The 20405-nt window shown below is 34.8% G+C and overlaps 2 protein-coding genes across 6 annotated transcripts in view; one reads left to right on the forward strand and one right to left on the reverse strand.

Annotated features, from left to right (window-relative positions):
- Positions 1-10889, forward strand: part of LOC131028572 (uncharacterized) — a 56337-nt gene extending 45448 nt beyond the window's left edge. For all 5 annotated transcript variants that reach the window (XM_057958880.2, XM_057958879.2, XM_057958882.2 and 2 more), the window contains one exon: positions 10417-10889. In XM_057958880.2, the coding sequence (XP_057814863.1) occupies positions 10417-10584 (168 nt within the window). In that variant the 3' untranslated portion in view covers positions 10585-10889. The remainder of the gene's footprint in view (positions 1-10416) is intronic.
- Positions 10890-12425: 1536 nt separating this feature from the next.
- Positions 12426-15312, reverse strand: LOC131028594 (uncharacterized). The gene is made up of 2 exons (XM_057958907.2): positions 15092-15312; positions 12426-14482 (listed from the first exon to the last, which is right to left on the reverse strand). The coding sequence occupies exon 2, from the start codon at positions 14474-14476 to the stop codon at positions 12473-12475; it is 2004 nt and encodes a 667-aa protein (XP_057814890.2). The 5' UTR covers positions 14477-14482; positions 15092-15312; the 3' UTR covers positions 12426-12472.
- Between the last annotated feature and the right edge of the window lie 5093 nt (positions 15313-20405).

Genomic DNA, 20405 nt, shown 5'->3' on the forward strand with positions numbered 1-20405 from the left:
AACATCAAAGAGCTGTATGAAATCAGCAACACCCTGGCTAAAGCCCTGGAAAAAATCTGAATGCTGGAAGGCTTGCTGGCTTTATGGGGCTTTTTTGGGTTTTCTTCGGTTTTCCGCTGGTTTTTTGTGGATTCTGTTCTTTTCTGTTTTTCGTAGCTTTGCTGTTTAAGTTCTGCTTGTAAAGGGTTTCGGGGCCCCTTCAAAACCTGCTTTTTCCTTAATCAAAAACAATGAAGGGTGGTGACTCATTTCTTCTGAAAGGTGGTGACTTATTCACCAATAAAATATAAAGCAGAGATCATTCCAAGCATTCAATCATCACTCTATCAATTCAGCAATCATTCAGTCATCACTCACCGATACATCAAATCAGCAATTATTAAATAATTACTCATGAATCCATCAAAGGAAATCATTCAGTCATGCAACAATCATCAATGGAGATTCATCAATTCAGAAATTCATCATCAAATACCAATTCATTCAACTATATATACAAATTCTGTCATGTTCCATGATAAATGTACAGAATGTTAATATCTATGTAATACAATCTATGTTCCAGATTTTAGATTTATTTTTAAAAATTAATCTTTTATTAAATTAATTAATTTAATGATGACAAAGCTAATTCAATTAATCATTATTCTTAATTTAATGACCAAATAACTTGAAGTTTATTATATACGATGCCTAAAGTACTAATTATGGTGTTTAAGACAAAAGTCACGATCGTAGGAAGACATGCATCTTTCTGACTAGTTGTGACTTTCTAATACGATTTATGAAGGAATATATATATTGGGTTTTGGGGAATTGGGGGAAAGATACCCAGAAAAGAAAAAAGAATCGAATATTGCGGGAGTGAAACCAATCGCAGTTTTGATTCATTAGACGGCAAGACAATCATCCCAGGTATGACGCATACTCAGAAAATATGCCGATCAGTTTTAACGTTTCAAGCTGACTTGTAACTTGCACAGTATTTAGATTCATGGTTATAATATGCAACGGTAATTTGCATCAATTCCAGATTCACGTGTTCTGGAATTAGCCCGTAAATATCTACCATTCAACTTGCATAATACGTTAAACTGTAACTATTTATATGATTCGATAGAGCTGTTCATATCTATTAATAACACTTAATGTCATATGTGTATTTATGATTACAAACAGTCACAATCTGATACGTATAAGCAGTTACAATAGTAATAAACTAATAACTAATAAGTATGAATAATGTTATGCTAAGGAATTGGCAATCTTTCACAGTACATCTGATATATTATGATATACATAAGTAGATTACTAATAAAGTTAAACCACAAATGGCATAAGCGAACTCCTTAATGATTACGTTTTCTGTTCACCGGGTATAATAACCATAAAATTATACATAATTTGGATAAAACGAACTGCTGTAATACTGACAGATTATTTTACAAATCAGAAACTAAAACATACTGTAGAATCTTATGTCAATAACAATGAATCTATTCACTAATTTATTAAAAATCCCGGGAAGGCAGAGTGGTTGGGAGAGGAGGATAAGTCTGTCTCAGTTGTCCACCTACTGATCCATGTAAGATCAGTAGGCCAGTAGGGCATATGACTGCTACTGGGCCTGGGACTGGCCATTAATAAGCCCCTCTACAATCTGAAACTTCCTTGGTTTAATAATTTTAGGGTGAGTCAAGGAATGAATTGCGGGGATAAGACCCACACCACTAATAGTAAGCCAAAGGGGCATAATGACTACCTTTGGATCCAGAGTGGGATGGATGGGCTAACCGGATCATTCCCTGTGCTACCAACTATGGTTATTAAAGACAAAAATGTTATAAACCATACAAGTTACAATTGAATAAATCTTGTTTCCGCTGCATCTGTATAATCTGTAAAAAGTAATTTCTGTATGTTTTAATGTGATATTTCTTTTTTATATGAGCAATGATTTCATTTCTGATTTATTTTTTCTATCTTTATTCCAGGCAAACATATTGGTACTTATATTACTAGTAAGGGACATTACAAATTCAGAAATCAATCAACAATCATTTTAGAATATCAATTTACAATCATCTACAATCAATAAAGTAATTCAATTCATCAATTCAATGCAGAATTCAGGAATTACACTTAAGAATACATATAATTTTAGAAATTCATTCAATAATTATTCCTAAGAACATTCAAATATTATTCAAGGGATTGATTGTCAATCCATCAAGAAATATTATTCAGCAATTGTCTAGCAAATATACCAAGGCATCAATTTTGAATTCTAGTTAGTACTTGCGAACTAGATGGGTTCTAGGTCCACGGGGTGGGCTAAGGTTCAGAAGGACAGGGTCTTTTCCTATGGCACTCTAGGGATGAGGTCCTTGGTATTGTCACCAAACGAGGTTTAGGCTCATGAGGTGAGCTAGGGTTTAGAAGGATGACGTCTTTTCCTACCTTTGACAATCTAGGGATGGGGTCTTTTAGCTCAACAAATTTGCAAGGTTGTAGATACCTAAAATTGGCCTAATGCCTACGAATGTCAATTTCACTAACTTTCCTCTTAATTCATTAAATAATTTTAATTATTTAATTAACCTAACTTTATTTGTTTAATTAAAAAATCAAAATCTCCGTCTATCCTCATAATTAAATAATTTTTAACTATTTAATTATCTTATTTCCTTCTAATATTAATTATTTTATTATTTAATTAATCTCCCCTCCTTCCATTTAATTAAATAATCTTTATCATTTAATTAAATGTATCTTCCTATCAATTAGATAATTATTCCAAATTATTTTACTAATTATGTCCTCACAATTAAATAAATTTTTTAATTTATTTAATTGTCCATTTTAAAAGAAATCAGTTTCTTCCAAAATAAATAAAATATTTATTTTATTCATTTCTCCCATAACACATGTTTAAATGGCTAATTATTCCCTCCTGTTAACGACCAATTTACTTAACAGCCCAGTCATCTTTCCTGATAGATCAATTAAGCCAGTTGACTAATCAATCAATTCCAATCACATGAGCAATCAACTCTCAATGAAATTGTCTCAACAATCCTCAACAATTGATCATTCTGCTGATCTTTCAATCTGAACTGTCAATCGAAATCCTTGAAATCTATTAAAACAAACCTCATTCTCATACGAGCTTTTGTGCCATCATGCTGCTGACAAGTGCTACAATTTTGAGAGGCATGGTCCACACATCACAAAAAGGAGAAGAGCAATGGAAGCCTCTTGCATGAATTCAACATTGGGTTTGCCTTGTTATTGATTTATGCTTCTGTTGAATTTGTTTGTACTCTTCCATTGATTGCAATTGAGAATTTAGTAGTAGATTTCAGTTTGTGGTTGCTTATTTGATCTATTATAGTATTCCCCCAATTTTCAATACGTACATTTTACGGGGAATTCACGATTTGATCAACTTGGATATTGTGCAATGATTTATTGACATAATATATTTATATAGATTGCAATCCTTGATAAAACTATTATATCTTGAGTGAATTCTATTATTTTAAGGAATATCCCAAAAAGGGACATTACATAGAACTGCAATGGTATCGATAACAGTAGTTTAAGATCTGAGGGGCTGATTTTACATGTTATAACAGAAGCCTGCTTTGTAAAATCAGCCCGTGTTGAACTGTTATATGATATCATCTGCATCAATCCCCATTGAAACTACTAAAATGTATGAAATAAAGTAACTAAAAGCCACCAGGAAATGGAAGTTGGAGTTACCTCATAGCAGCCCAAAACCATGTAATCCATCATACATGTTCACTTGTTTCATGGAGTCCTTGGGAACAGTCTTGATAATGTTCAATGTGATAAAGTAACAGATATACCTTTCCCAACTGAAATGAACTAATTGAAAGCTCTTTCTATCCTGTCAATTTTCTCTTCAAACCTTGTTGACTCTTTAATAACTGGAAGGTATCCTAAGCTCTTAAAGTACATAAAAAACCACTAGTGAGGCACCTCTTTGAACCTTAAAATTAGCAATGCAATCTGTATACTTTATGTATAGCTTTGCCTATCAAAATAGTTGGATGTTTTTGATTAAGGTTCAAACAGGTTTTGAAGGGACTCGAAACTCTAATATTAAGCTGCCAAAGAGATAAAAGCCAGTAAATCGGCAGCAAACCATCAGAAAAAAATCAAACAAAAAACATAGGACAACAAAAAACCAAAACAGCCTACTTCAAATTTTTAAGAGCCTTCATGGCTTCAGCTTCCAATTGAGACATATTGAAGGCGATTTTATCCAGGTCCTGGATGTCTTGGGAGGGTTGTTCCGTAGATCTTTTTAGATTGGCTCTAGTATGCTTGCACGGTCCTTTATCCTCCTCCTGCCCCTTCATCTTATCCAAGGCTTCGTCATCCACCACAGTCCCTTTCTGCTGAGATTTTTCTAGTTTCTCTATCAGGGTATTGAAGCTATCGACAAAATTCTTGACCACTTTGTGACTAAAGGTTACAAGAGAGATGAGATTATCATTTATGTTTTTAAACTTATTCTCCAGATTTTGAATTCTCCTTTCATAATCATTTTTCAGAACTTCCACATTTTTCACGATCTTTTGTAGAGAGTCGACAATAGATTTCCTTTCATCCTCACTCCACAACCACTCACTGCTTCTGTACTGTTTGCTGCTGACCAAACAGAGCTTAAGGTTGATGTCCTTAATTTCATGAAAGATCCACTTGTTCATTCTGAAGTTATCAATTGCAGTAGTATAGGTTATAGCCAGCACATCATTAGGGTTCTCCTGATCAAGATTGAGGAGAGGAGAAGTGCCGTTGAGATTCCTAGGAAAACAGGTTCTCCCTTCCTTGTTGGTAGCAGGCGCAGACTCCTCAGAATGACTGTGAATGGAAGGATCAGTCACAGATCTGTTCTCAGAAACAGGGGACTTATTCTTAATAGGTTTAGAAGAATTAGACACCTTCTTGGCCACAAACACCAGATCAGAATCATCATCCTCTGTTCACCAATCATCCTCTTCGGTGAAGCGACTACCGGAGTCCTCTTCCTCAGAGGCCGTCTCCTCTTTGGACAGGACAGGGGAGAGTTTGGAGGGGGAAGGGAGGGATTTGCAATGTTCATAAATTAAAAGCAACAAACCCTCATGGAGCACCGGATTTTTCTTAGGATCTTTTCTGTGATCCTTGATATTAGCATTAATAGAAGAAAGCAAATAGAATGGAAAAAGATTTTCACTTTATGCCTAAAATGGTTTAGCAACACAAAATGATGACCAAAAACCCTAGTGTAACGATCATCCATGGAAAAGCACTGCATGAGTACCTTAAGCACAACCCGCCATAGAGACTTGGTTTTGCCAATTTCATACCCGCTCTTTGACACTTTAACCAGGTTCTTCCTCTCCTCCTCCTTGGGGAATGTCTTGATAGCCACCTCCGAGAATTTCCTGTCCCTAAACACCTTGGTCCCTTCAGTAGACAACCTAGTGACTTGAGCAATGAATTGCTCATCAATGTCAAATGTTCGCCCAAAGAGAGATATCCTCCCGTCTTTCCAACCTTTAGCAAATCTGGCTATAATTTTTTCGACCCATGGAGCCTCTCAAGGTAGGGGGTAACACCTCCCCGCTTAAGAATTCTCCATATAGTGGCGTTGTTTTTGAACTCCTCACAGTTTATGGGTTCAATCCTCTTTCTTTCCCCACCCATCTTCAAATAGTCACTAAAATTCACAGTCCAGGCCAGGTGAACCAGAACTAAGGCAAGCACAAGCAATGCATTGAACACCCAAAAAGCATGCGAAGGGCAGCGAAAATAATGTCTGGAAAATCTCCTTACATTCATCCAACTCCACGCAATAATGGAAATTAATATCAAAACTGTTAGCCACATCATTGAAGAATGAGGAACCGGACACTCCGTGCATGAGTCCTATCAAGTAGTTGGATGTTGTTATTTATATGTTTTCTCTATATTATGAATGTATTAGCTAACTTCTTGCTAATTTAGGTTAAGATATTTGTTTTGCAAGATGAGAGCAATTTGCAAGTATTAGGCAATGCAGTTATATTTCTAACTTGTAAATCTATAATGTACATGGCTGTGACATGCAGTTACTTGATTTAGTACCTTTGAACTTCAGTATAGGTAGGAAGCTCAAAGATCAATTCTAAGTACCTTGCATTTTTTCAGAAGCCCTTGGTTAATTTAGAGTTGTGAGTTTCATTGTATTGCAATTGTTGCAGTGTTGCTAGTTCTGTTGGTGTACGCATTGTTTCTTCCTGTGGAATATTTCTGGGAATATGTCATGTGAGAGAAAAGGGTACTAGGTGCGGCTTAGTTTGGTTTATGATAGAATAAGGCTTGAGTAGTGATTGCTCAGTGTTGCTTTCCAACCACACACTAGAAGAGAATGGCTGATTAGTTGAGTTCCCATTGCTGCACTCTGCAACTTGACAAGTTGACTGTTTAAAGTTTTAAACATTGGGTGTTGGTTCTTTGATTATTACATGCTTCGTTGTAGATGACTTTATGCTGCATGTTCCAGTAATTGGTTTTGCTAGGACTGGCTTGATGATATATTTTTTCTTCATAAAGCTAAACTTTTGTATTAATGGTAGAAGAGGTGGGATACAAAACAACCAACCTATGTTATTGCAAAATTATAAGTTAATCACTTCTTTCAACTTCAATATATCCATCATGATTTGACCCACGTCTTTCACTAAGAGAAATAAATCAGGAGTATTCAAAATATATGCTTATGCTATTTTGATTTTTCTATTGTTCCTATGTTTGATCCTCTCATCATTACCATCCTCTTCGTTTATAAATGGAACAAGCATCAAACCTTGAGTATAAAGGATTATTACAAATTGGACTCTATCCTGATTTCCATCTGACACATTCATCAATCTGTAGGTGCTAGCATCATTTTGGTCCATTCATGGTGATTTGTTGGGTTGCTTCTACCTCAGCTTCATTTCATTTACTCAGGATTTCCCCAAATGCCGTGGCTAGGATATTGAGCATCTGGCCGAGAGTCAGGGATCTTCCATTCTGTATCTTGAGCCTGCATTTTAGTAGAGCTTTTTTCTTTGCCTGTCTTTCTTTTAGTATTCCTTTTATTTTTCATCATTTTCTTGTATGACCTCCCCAAATTATTTCCTGACAGGGTCATACAGGATATTTTTTGGAGTTTTGACACAATACGATTGGAATTCTGCATTCTTCTTCAAAATTTCAATTTCTTAGAAATGTGGTTCAAACCCTCTAAATTTGCACTGATGTTTGCTTTGTGCAAAATCTAAACCCACCATTGGAGTCTTTTATACCAGCTTTGTAGATAGACAGAAAGATCTTTTTAATGTCCACGAGGCTAAAAATAGCTTATGGGACAGCCAGCCTTGTCATTTTGGTCTTCTGCATTTCAGTCCTTTTCCTATTCAAGGAGATGATAAGCATCCCTATCTTCTCAATGGTCTCCTCGCTGAATAAACTGTGCCAAGAAACAACTATCATTATATTAGCTGCTATGTGAGGGCATATGCTCTATAATTAAATCTAGATCCTCCTCTCTTTTCATCAAGGGATATTACTGTATAAAATTGTCTAATCAAAATGTGATTTTGGGTTGAACTAGATATCCATGTGTCAAGCAGTTCTAAGATGGCCATTCTATTGTTTCCGACTTGGTGGGATATAAATTTTATTATTCTGCAACGGATGTCAAATTATTAAGAGAAGTAAAAACATGCATACCCAAAGGAAAATGGTATGTTCGCAATGAATGATTTTTCAGGTTGTATTACCTTTAAGTGTGCTTTGTTCCCCAGACCCTTGGATGTTAATTTTTTTTAAAGATTTCAATCTGTAGATTTCTTATAGAAAAACCATATCGATTTCTTCTGTTTTACTTTTACTTCATTTTGAAAAAACAAGGCTTTTTTGGGTACATCCAAATCTTTAATATTCCATGATAGAATCTTCATTAAAGAAGTGTAGTTGTGTGATCCTCCTTTCTTTGCAACTGCCAATTATCTACCTTCTGAGTTTCTTTTTTGATTCCTTCCCTTTCATCCCGAGCAAAGATAACAATATTTACCTTATGCTGCTTCTCATCGTTTTTTATTTAATTCTTCTTACTGTTGGCTAATGCCTTAGATTTCCAAATTTTATAGGTTTTTGGGAATCAGATCCAGTATGGACTGATTGGTATCCTTTTTGTTCCTATATTATCCTTGAAATTAGACAAGTCTGCTTTAACTGAAAAAGAAAGATGATTCTGAGACATACCTTTTTCATTTCCATGTTTTAGTTGGGGTTAGGTGTGTAATTGTATTGCCTTTGGTGGGGATACTTTTCCTTGAGTGTTCTGTTTGAGCTCTATCTCTTCCATTTCTGTTCCAGTGAGAGCTGTAAAAGGGTTTGGGTGTGGGATTTGATCTGATATGTGTGGGGACTTGTATACTTTTCCTACATAATCCTGCCGGAACTTGTTTGCACCTTTTTTTGAGGTTTCTGTGGGAGATGAGCTTTTTGGTTGCTGGATTGAGATGTGCTTACTTTATTGTTCTGTGTGGAATTTGGTGCTGTCTCTTGTTCTCAAACCTCTTGGATAGGAAATGGTCAAGTCAAATGATTGTGCTCATGACAGGCTCTACATCTGAAAAGGAATGTTATTGTAGCCAATGGTGTTCCCAAACAAATCCTTCCATATTAAGGATAACACAATGAGGCTTTAGTTTGTCCAGATCAAGATTGATACGGATTCTTGTGTGGTTGAGCCATGGTGGCAATACATTTACTCTGTATTGACTTGGCAAATGAAAAGTATAGAGGGATTCAATTATTAGAATTTAATTAGGAAAAATTGGAAAAAAAACAGCAAATTAGAACTGGGAAAAATGACTTCAAACTGAAAAAACAAAAACAGTTTGTAACTGTATATATAATATAATAATAGAAAAACACTAGCCATGTGGCAATTCAATCACGTTTTAATTTGTGGACAGTGGTTTATTGTAATTTATGCCCAGTTTTACAAAATAATTGCTGATCCTATTCGGATCAAGTCAGCCTATCACCTGGTCAGCATTTAATTGAAAATGAATCTCGATTTATGCTACTATGATCTGAGCATTTGTAGGTTCCCTGTGGAGTACAAGGCTGCTATGTATTTCCCAATAGTATTTCTATTCTTATAGAGAAAGTTTTGTGGCCAGTAATTATTAGGAAGCATTGGAAGTCTTACGCAAATGGGGATTGCCACAGAGAGATCTTCTTTTGTGTTGAAAGCTGGAGCTCAATGTTTCACGAAGAGCCCAAATTTCCTCCTAAACCAAGGTCCTCCTAGGAACGTTTGATTTGTTTCTAGTTTAAAAAGGAAGGTTGCCATAAAATAACCTTTGGGCACCATCAAGATTTCCACAGATCTAACAGGTCTTCAGTTTTCTTGGACCAAGCTCTCTTTGAGTTATTGGACCTGGGAAAGAATCCATGAATCTCCAGATTAAAAGCCTTACCTTTCACAGATCAGAGGTGTTACTCCATTTCCTCCATTACGAAGGAGACTTTTGGAGGCAATTCTAGCTTAAGGTAGGAGCCATTTTCCTTTATGGTTGGGAAATATGGTCTGGTTATTGTATTTTAAGCATGGTATTGTAAGGCATATTGCAGCTTGTCTTTTCAAAATTGACTTGTTTCTTTTGAAATGGCGGTTCTGAAATTTTGAGTTGGACTGGAGGATGATGGGGGTGAGGAGGAGGTAACGGCCTCCCCTTGAGGGTTCTGAAGATCCGATCAACCCCCTAAAATGGACAATCTGATTGGATGGATTTAAGGGCTGAGGAAGGTTAGTTGGGGTTAAGTTCTGTAAGGGATATTATGTTGGAGTGCAATCATCTGCAACCGACTGATTTGTGTTCTTTATCACTCTGAGATTTGATGAAAATAAAATGTTCTCTTAATATTTTTGAGTATCTTAGATGCATGTGGCAATAGTAAGTCTTAAATCAACAAGTCATTTATTGTTAGAATGCCATCCTTTTCTTCTTGTACTAGCTTGTGCAGGATCAGTGCCTAATGAAGTGTTCACCATATTCCTGGCACAATCTTCCTTCGTCTTCAACCATTGATATGGTGGAATAGTTACAAGTTTAGTTTGTCTTCAACCAAATGAAACCAAACCTTTCTAATTTCTCAGTTTTCTATCATATTGACTTCCTTTCCCTGGATTTTTCTTTTCATGCAAAGAAAAGTATGTTCGGAACAAAAATAAATTTAAAAGTGGAAAGAGGATCCAAATATAAAATTTAGAACATGAGGAGATAAAGCTATCTATTTCTAATGCTTTCTCAGTCAACTTTATTGAATTGCTAATTAGTGACAAAATGTTACCAGGTTGTAATTGCGGAAAAGGAGAGCAAAGGAGGTTTACAGGAAAAACTTACAATGACAGTTGCTGTACCACTTCTCTGGGGTATTCCACCTGCTGCCGAGAGGCTTCGTTTTGCTGTTCGAACTGGAGGTGGAATTGTTGAGAAAATATACTGGCAGTGGAACTTCTAATGAAGTTTTGTAGATGGTCTCAAAAAATATTGATGAATTGTATATAACTCACATGTATATTTTATCTCTTGTTCATTGGCAGCCAAACCTTGCACAACCTCATCTTCTTTCATTCCTTTTGCAGAACTTTTTTGTAAATATTGTAAAACATGGTTGATTGCTGCATGCACATACCTTTCATCAAGGATGATTATCTTTTTGAAGAAAAGCATTTACCAAATATTGTTCCACTTTACACAGGGTCATGAGAAATGTTATGATCAGATAATTTAAATGATTCCGGATGATCCTATTAGCAGTTCCAACATGGCCACATACCACTCTCTTATTGATTAAGGAATCTAGCAAAGAAATTGTGTAGTACTCACATATTTAAAGGTGCTTGTTTTCTGTAGTGTTAATAACTTTCTTCCATTGATTAAACCATGCTTACAATCAAGAAAAACTGAAAAAGGATATTTTTTGGGTGATTAGAACTGATTTAATGCATGCATAGCAATAACCAAATCGCTTTGAATTTGACAGAAGCTTCTTGTAAATGATCTAATTAGCTTCGGTATCTTTATGTTAAGGTTTTCAATGAAGAGGATGATGTAGAAGGTACAGCATCAAGACTTTGTGGACTACGTAAAAGTTCTTGTCTAATATTTAAACGAGGCTTGGTCTTCCTCCCCTTGAGCTGTACACAAGATTGGCTGGGGACAAATGCAATAATTATGGAACCGACATTGTAGTGGTTGGGAATTGTAATAATAAAAAATAATTTAATTGCAGAATTAAATTTTACAGGAATACCCTTGCCCCTAAATGGAGTAAGGTTGTACCAAACAGAAGATGTGTGTCGAAGTATAAAGAACAAAGAATATAGTGTAAGAATATACCATTTTTGAATGATCATATATTAAAACAAATGTGTTAAAGCATACAACCAAATCCTCAAAAAAGTGGGTAGTATGTGATCATGCTTCGAAGTCAAACTGGCAAAGGCAGGAACCAAACATAGAGATCTGGCCCCAAAAGAAAAAAAAGCCCCAAAACTAGAAAGTCTATGGTCCCAAAAAGGAAACAGCTGTCACATTACTATATTAACACAAAATAATTCCGGATTGAGGAGGTTGATAGTGAAGAGGATGCAACTTAGGATAATAGGGATGAAGAGAATAAAGATGTTGGCGGCTCCAACCCCATGAGATCTAACAGGCTTGTGGGCTGGCCCATGGCCAAAAGAAAAGAGAAGGTGATTGTGGATGATGATGAGGACGAGTCTGGGGTGGACTACGAAGAATTTGAAGATGAGGATAGCTCGGAGAAGATGACTAGCAACCAGTCAAAGAACTCTCATCACTCAGACAACACCATGATGGGCCTGTTGGACCTAATTGAAGATGCCCACTAAGCTGGTGATCCTCATACTTGCACCAAATGTGATGCCATTGTTGCTGAACTTCTAGCGCTGAAGGTGAAGGTCATGGACCTTGAAAAGAAGTTGGTGAGTGTCGCGAGGTTTAGTTTGAAGGTGGTGAATAGGTCTATCACCATGCTTTGTCTGTTGCAAGAGGAGCTGGGAAAACATGGTGACAAGCTAAGTCACAAGGTTCGAATTTGAATTCGAAATCGACGGCCATGAAATTTGGATGAAATTCGACAAGGGAAAAATTCGAAAAAAAAAATCGGATAAAATTCGCCTTATATAATTTTGTTTATTTTTTAAATATATGTATACTTCTAATAAATTATCAAAATAGCTTAACATTGCTAAATAGATTTGAAGTCATTATAAAAAGATGGCACATTTATAAAATATAAACCATAAGAAACATGTGAAATCACGATTGCGAAGATGTTTTCTTTTCAAAAAGTTACAATAAAAAGTTAAGACTTCAGAACTTCAAAGAAGCTCTAAGTCATCAAGAGCACTTGGCTCAGATGGTGTAGCATCATCATCTGTATCACTATCCAATTCTTCATCAAGAAAGTCAGGTTCATCTACAACTGGCACTTCTATGTCTTGTGGAATGTGTTGTTGTGAAGAAGAAGTGGAGTCACTTGCTGATTTGTTCATGAACAATTTCAAATTGCTGCGAACGTAGACAAGATCTCCCAACTTTCCAGACAACAATTTGTTCCTCTTCTTGGAATGGATGTGGTCAAAGCAACTCCAATTCCTCTCACAAGCTGATGAACTTGCTCCCTGACTCAGTATTCTAATGGCAAAGCGCTGAAGTTCAGGAGTTTGTGCTCCATAGCTCATCCACCATCTATAACTAGGTACCGCATCTCGTTTTATATCATATTTGGCTCCTGCTACTCCAAACAACCCTTCTGCTCTCTTGTATAGCCAACTTTGGTCTCTGATTAGACTTGCAATTGCTGGATCTAGTTCAAATTTGCTAATGGCTTCATAAAACCCTGCCATAATTTCAAAATCAGCTTGTCGATCAATATGAAATAACTTAGGCTCCAAATAACAAGCTGCTGCATGTAAAGGTGTGTGCATCATTTTCCATTTAGAATCAACTGCTGCCCATATCTTCATGTACTTTGCATCTACATTATTTAGTGCTATCTGAATAGCTTCCTTACAACGATCCATGCTTTCATAAAGCATGCCAAGGCAAGGTTTGTCACCATCAACCATGCGAAGCACATCAACAATTGGCTCACATATACTCAAAACCTTTGTTCCACTTTCCCAAAAGCTGCTATTGAAAACAATTTGCTCTATGTTCTTGCCCTTGGCACTTTTCGAAAGCGCTGAATTTTCCCACTCATTGAAACAAACAACAGATCTCAAAGCTACTTTCTCTTCAACAACTCTCTTCAAAGTGATATAAAATGAAGCAAATCTTGTGTCACAAGGCGGCAACAACTCCCTAGATGCATGCTGCCTGTAAAGACTCAATGTGAGACGATGATTTCTTATGAAGTTTGCAATTGCTCTCCCTCTATGAATTGCTTCATGTATCCATGGAAACTTAGCCAAATCATGAAGCAGCAAATCCAAACAATGTGCTGCACATGGACTCCAATATATTTGAGGGTATTTCTCAACAATCAGTTTTCCAGCTCCCACACAATTTGTTGCACTGTCAGTGACCACTTGAACCACATTTTCCACCCCTACTTCAAGAATGGCTTCCTCTAATATTTGAAATATGTATTCAGAAGTTTTCTTGTGGTTCATGGTGTCAATCACTTTCAAGAATGCAACACCTTCAGGACAAGCCACCAAAACATTGATCAATGGCCTTTGACATATATCTGACCATCCATCACTCAATATGGTGCAACCTGTTACCTTCCAAGAGGCTTTGACCTCAGCTAGTTTCTCAGTCACTCTTTCTTTTGACCTCTCCAAAAGACTTGTCCTGAAAGCCTCAGAAGTGGGAGGTGTGTACCCTTTGCCAAACTGTGCAACTTTTTGAATTGCATTGTGAAAATGCGGATTTCTAGCTACATTGAACGGAATAGCACTTGTGTAAAACAAATCTGCTAGTGTATCATCCACCTGTTGTTTCTCTACTGGTTTCCAAAGACTCTTCAAAGTTCCACTCTCTTTGGATGTCCCTGTGGCCTTGGGTAGACTCGAAGAGGAAGACATAATAGATGTGGATCTAGACAGATCCTCTTCAATTCTCTGTTTCTTTTGTGCCACCTGCATCTTTCCTGCAATCGAAGAGGCTTGCTCTTTCTCTAAAATAGCTCTAATTTCTTTGGACACATTTGGACATGCAGTAACACCTCCACCTTTACCCCCTAAAATACCAAGCAAGTGGTCCTTTATCCTCGTTAAAGTTCCGGTATAAACTTTCGGGCACATATTACAATGAAGATAAGTACCATTGCGGGTCACATGTTTCCATCCCTCTGAAGTTGATTTGTTGGGAGCCATTACAATCTGTACAATTTAGAAGAAAAACAGTTTTTAATATTTAAAACAAAGATTAAATTTTATTTAAAAACATTAAAACAAAATATATGTAAGATGTGAATTTTTATCTCTAAAAATCAAAATAATTCAATAAGTTTAAAACTTTATTTAAATATAATATTTGTTATATTTAGCTCTAAAAAACAAAATATATAATAAATCACTGTAATAAAATAACTTATATGTTTTAAAATATAATGGTGTCTTGAAATATTTATTATAATATGTTTAATATTTATAATAAAATCACTGTAGAAAAATCAGCTATGAATGGTAATAGAATTACTATTATAAAATCACGGTAATAAAATAAGCTATGAATGGTAATAAATTATAAAATTGCTATTATAAAAACAGTAATAAAATAAAATCAATGTAGCATTATAATATAATATAAATTATAAAATTACTATTATAAAATCACCGTAATAAAATAAAATCAATGTAGCATTATAATATAATATATGAATAATATTTGTTGACAACAATGATATTATTAAAATATATGACAACAGTGATAATAAAATATTAACTAGGAAGTAAAATACAATATAACTATGACTTTAGGGTGCCTACCTCAACCTGAACACGGGAGAAAATGCGAAGGCAAGAAATCCGATGGCAACTCGCGAAAATCCGACGGCGACGCTTGTTGCAGACACCCACAAAATTCGACGACAACCCGTGAAAATCTGATGGCGACACCCACGACACCCGCGATACCCACGAAATTCCGATGGCAACCCAGTTGCATTTGCAGTCACCCGCGACCCAGTAGAAGATACCCGCGACAAAGATTTGAGAATACCCGCAAGCCGAGTTGTTTGTTTAGAGGCGGATAGGAGCGATTTATAGAAAAAATCCGCCGAAAGTCTTTAAAAAAACCTAAACGCTTTTTAGAAACCCTAAGAAAACGCTTTTTAAATTTTCACTTTAATAAAAAAAAATGACGTCCATGAAAATCGCCGAATTTGAACGATTTTTAAGTCTTGGTTTGAAGTTCGATTAAATTCGAACCTCACCTTTGAAAATCGCCGTATTCTGTGACACAGGTGACAAGGATGAAAATTACAAGGATCTGCTTAAGTTCCTCACTGAGGACTGAGGTGGCCTCTTTCTTTAGGCCCATGGTTTTTGTTTTTTGGGCTTTTTGGTCGTTTAGTTTTAAAAACCTTAAAACTTTATTACTACTAGTTTATTACTGTATAGACTGTTTTGATATTAATGATTGGTTTACTGTCAAAATGTTGTTAATGCATTGTTAATAGCTTGCTTAAGTTGCCTTGGGGCTGTTTTGTTGAAAGGGTCAGCACCCTAGTTTTGCTGCTTTTAATATCAAAAACACAAAATAGTGAAAGCATTATGTTGCAATGGCATTAATGTAAACCTCGTATTTGTGGAGTTTTTAATAGTATAGCTTGGTGAAGTGATTTGTCAAGACATAATGAAATGTAGTCTAAAAGTTTGGAGATCTCAACACAATAAATAGGTTTCACCACATGCAAAAGAAAACCCTTCCGAAGGGTAAAATCCTCATAAATCAAGAAAATGGAGAAATCTTTAGTGCTGCTCTTAAGCAACATTTTCATGGTCTAAAAAATAACATAGAGGATCAAATAAGCAATGAGATGGGTGACCATATCATAATAGTTTAGTGATCCCAATAATTCATAAGGCTTTAAGTGCATGCAAAAAGTCTCATCCCAAGATGCGGGTTACAAACATTTTCCTAGCAAAACCATGGTATGACAAAGAATTTAAGTCAACTAAGAGATCAATAAAAGAGAGAGGAATAAAAAAAGAAAACAAGAGATGTGAAAAATTGGTGCAATAAAAAAAGAAAAATATATAAATGAAAGAAGGAACTAATCTCTTTTGGAAAACATAATCTTGAAGGTTTTTGGAAGGAACTACAGTAGGAGAAGAAAGATTGAAAATAATATCATGGATGTCCAATGGATGGTCAATGGAACTCTTGCCTCTCACATCTTCTTGGCGAGTTCTTTTGGAGCATGATAGAATGTAGATTCAACAATAGGGCAAAAGATGAGGGAAAAAAGCAAAAAGGTAAGCATGCTTTAGGCCAAGAGTCTCTACCATTGATCGTTGCATCACCCTTAGGCACTTGATAGAAAAACTTTGGGTCACTCAAAGTGAAGAAGCTTATTTTTGTTTTGTGGACTTTAAGAAAGCCTTTGACATGGTACTTAGAGATAAACTATGGAACATAATGGAAGAATTAGGTATCCCAAATGTGTATAGAGTGGTAGTGCATAGACTATATAAGAAGACTAGAGCTAAAATTAGATCAAGTGAAGGAATGCCTTAGTGTTTGTTAGTGATATTGGAGTTAAGCAGAGATGCCCTCTATCTCCCACATTATTTGGTCTATACATTGATAAGTTGGAAGCATGGTTAAGCAAGACAGATGGATGGGGAAGGTATCCACTTGGCAGGTTATGTGGTGAAGCTACTTTATGTTGATGGTCTTATTCTAATTTTAAAAACAAATCTTGGGTTGAGAGACCATCTGAAGGCCTTAGAACAATTTCGTTAGGAAGTTGGGATGCAAGTGAGCATCATCAAGACCAAAATTGAATATAAAAGATGAGCAAATTACATTTCTTTTTGAAGGTAGCCTGCTAGAAATAGTGAAACATTACAAATGTTTTGGGATTGACTTCCACTATAAGCTTAGTTGGGAGACTTGTAAAACAAAAAGGATATAGGGAGGTTGGAAAGTCTCATATTTCAAAATAGGTGCAAAAAAAAGGAACTTTGGGATTGGAAATTCAAGAAGCCCTATTTGGTTTATTAGTCATGCTAGTTGTCCTTTATTGTTGTGAAGTGTGGGAAACAACATGTCAAATTGTAGTTGGAGACAATTAGAAAGAATCCATAAACATCTATCACAAGCAATCTCAAAGTTAAAACCATGGTTTTGTATGAAATTCTTTTGTTTGAAGTAGAAACTTTTCCAGGTATTAGCGAAAACTCGACTGGTAAGTTTTTTTAAAAAGTTTGAAAACATGGATAACTATCATTGGCCCAAAATTATTGTGAAGGAGGTGCTAGACCATAGGAAGAAAACTTGGATGAAGGAGAACAATTGGATGAACAAGTGGGGCACTAATTTGAGAATGTTTTAACGCCAATGAAAAAATACAAAAATATGTTACTAAAAAATTTAGAATTGCCATGTGAACAAAATAGATTGAGCAAACAAAAAAATACTACATCAAAGAGTTTAACCCTATTAAGGACCATAGTGAAAAACCATTTTAAGGGGCATCTATTAAAGGGAGAGCAAGACTATTCATTGCACAATTGAGGATGAGATCTCATCCTTTTAGGTATGAGATTAGTAGGTGGAAGATACCCAAGGAAACTTTGAAAAAAAGAGCTTTCATTTTCTACAATAAGGGAGTGGTGGAAACAAAATGACACTTTATCATGGAATGCATAACTTATGATGATATTCGTACTCAATACAAAAACACCTTGAAGGTTGACATCATGCACATATTATTTCAGGAAGATAAGATTAACTAAACGACCAGCTTTCTAATCAAAATTGATAGTAGGAGATCCAACATCGAAAAGAGTGTTTGAATATAATTTTATTAGGGGTCATACCCTTATAACATTTATAAATTGTTCTAATATAAGGTTATAAAACCTTATATATTATATGCTTTAGTAAGCATATCCCATTTAAAATAATTATAATCTAATAATTATTAGATTATTTAATTATTTATGAATGGAGATATTGAAAATGTGTGACCAATACCCCTTCAGGTATTTGCACCCTTTCTCCTATATTTAAGGAGGTTCTCTCTCATTTGAGAGTGTATGAATTGAGAGTTTTATAGTGAGTTATATCACCATGTACAAAAGGTATTGATAGCCATGTAGAAGTAAGGAGAAGTGTCCTTAGGTTCAATCTACTTATGATAGATTATATTTTGTAAGTCTTTTAATAGAATGATGTTATATGGGGTTTTTTTACCTTAAAGGGTTTTCCCCATGTTTATCTTGTATAATGTGTTAAATCTATGTTTGTATGGTTCTTTTCTTATTTATATTTTATATTTTGTTTATAATGATTAGTATCCAAGTTCCTAATTTCTAACATGGTATCAACGCAAGTTAGGCTATGCTAATCATTTTTATAGGTTATATCATTAAAACTAACCTCAAAATACTCCTAAAATTAAATTAGCACCTTCAAGTAAGTATATTTCATGAAATTATTTTGAAAATGATGTGTTTATTTCTTCTATTTGTATTCCATGGAGTATGTACAACATGCCCATTTTCCTGAACATTGAAAATATCCTTATAAAATGAGCTTTTGTACCTTATGATACTCATTGAAATGATGGAAGCCTTATGATTCACGAAAGATCTTTTCCTCCTACATAAGGCTCACCTTTGAAATCTCAACCAAAAGATTGTCTTGGTGACACTAATCAATCTGCATGATAATTTCACTTTGAAATATGTTTGAACCCATCATAAGTATGCTCTAGATTCTTATTCTGCAAGTTTGTCTTTGGAAACAATTGTTCTAGTAATAGCTTATCATCTAAACTTGACTTTGAATGTAAAACATTTGCCTACCATTTTACATAGGCAAACTCTTTTTTAGATAACATATCTTATATAATTTATTTAATCTTTTTAAAAATATTCCTCCATACATCAAGGTGTTTCCCTATACAATACTATATTCTTGAATATCAAAGGTCACACATTCTTCATTTGGTATTTTTCACCATATTGAGATATGATCTTGTGCCTTGAGAAACATTCTCATCTTTCACATTTGAGACCTATTAAATTTTTTTAGAGATGCATTTTAGATCTCTTTTTTATTACTCTTGCAAGGTCATAGTCAAGAGAACACAAATACTATGTCAAACAAGGAAAATATCAATATTATATTATATATTATATTATTATATTATATAATATAATATTATATATAATATATAATGTAATAATATATTATATAATTATATTATCGTCTATATTATGGAGAACAAAGGTCTATTAAGGGGCAATACTTTAAGTTATAAAGGTATGCACAAATAGGTAAATAGATCCAAGAAAATGAGATGTTGATAAAACACAGGTGGTGTTCACAACCATCTAAGGAGATCATTATTTCTCTCAAAGAATTCACATTCTTGTTTTATTGAAATGGTCAAATTCACTCCCTTTTGCTAAGTCACAAGGATGACAAAGTGAATCAAAAGGCAAGGAAAAATATTTCAAACTCTTACACATCTATAAATAATAAAATTGCATAAATTTTAAAGTATCTTTTGGCTACTATATTTCTTTTCTCTCTTGATTGTTACTTTAGCTAACATTTTTTTATGACCTCTATGTATCCTCTTAAATTATTGGGTATAAAAGCACCTTCTTATAATTGGCGGCTATTGCCCTAATGCACTATCTGGGGAGCAAGCTTGGAAAGGATAACTTGCCCATTGCTTTAATTTTTTTATGGATTATTACTAGATGTTTAGTAGCATGGCTAATTTTTAAAAAGAAACATGACAAATTCATGCTAATCAAAGTGACTACGTGGAATAGTTTGTGCTCATTTAGAAATGACAAATGCATATAATTAATTATACTCTTTATTATTCCTACACCGTGAATTAAATTTTATTGATTATCATGTTATTGACATTTTTGGTGATTCTATTCATAGGAAATATACCATAGACTATGTCTTCAAAATAAATGGTGTAGGTGCTATTACATGGATGGTGCAATACTTTAAAAAAAATCATCTTCAATTTTTTTCTTTCAATCAAAAAGGTGAAAATACAAAAATAGTTCTTGAAGAATCAATATGGCTCTGAAAATTGAA

The sequence above is a fragment of the Cryptomeria japonica genome, chromosome 8, assembly GCF_030272615.1.
Source record: "Cryptomeria japonica chromosome 8, Sugi_1.0, whole genome shotgun sequence".
Classification (NCBI taxonomy): domain Eukaryota; kingdom Viridiplantae; phylum Streptophyta; class Pinopsida; order Cupressales; family Cupressaceae; genus Cryptomeria; species Cryptomeria japonica.

Excerpts from the sequence above, each read along its gene's own strand:
- LOC131028594 (XM_057958907.2), bottom strand. The coding sequence starts at position 14,476 with ATGGCTCCCAACAAATCAACTTCAGAGGGATGGAAACATGTGACCCGC.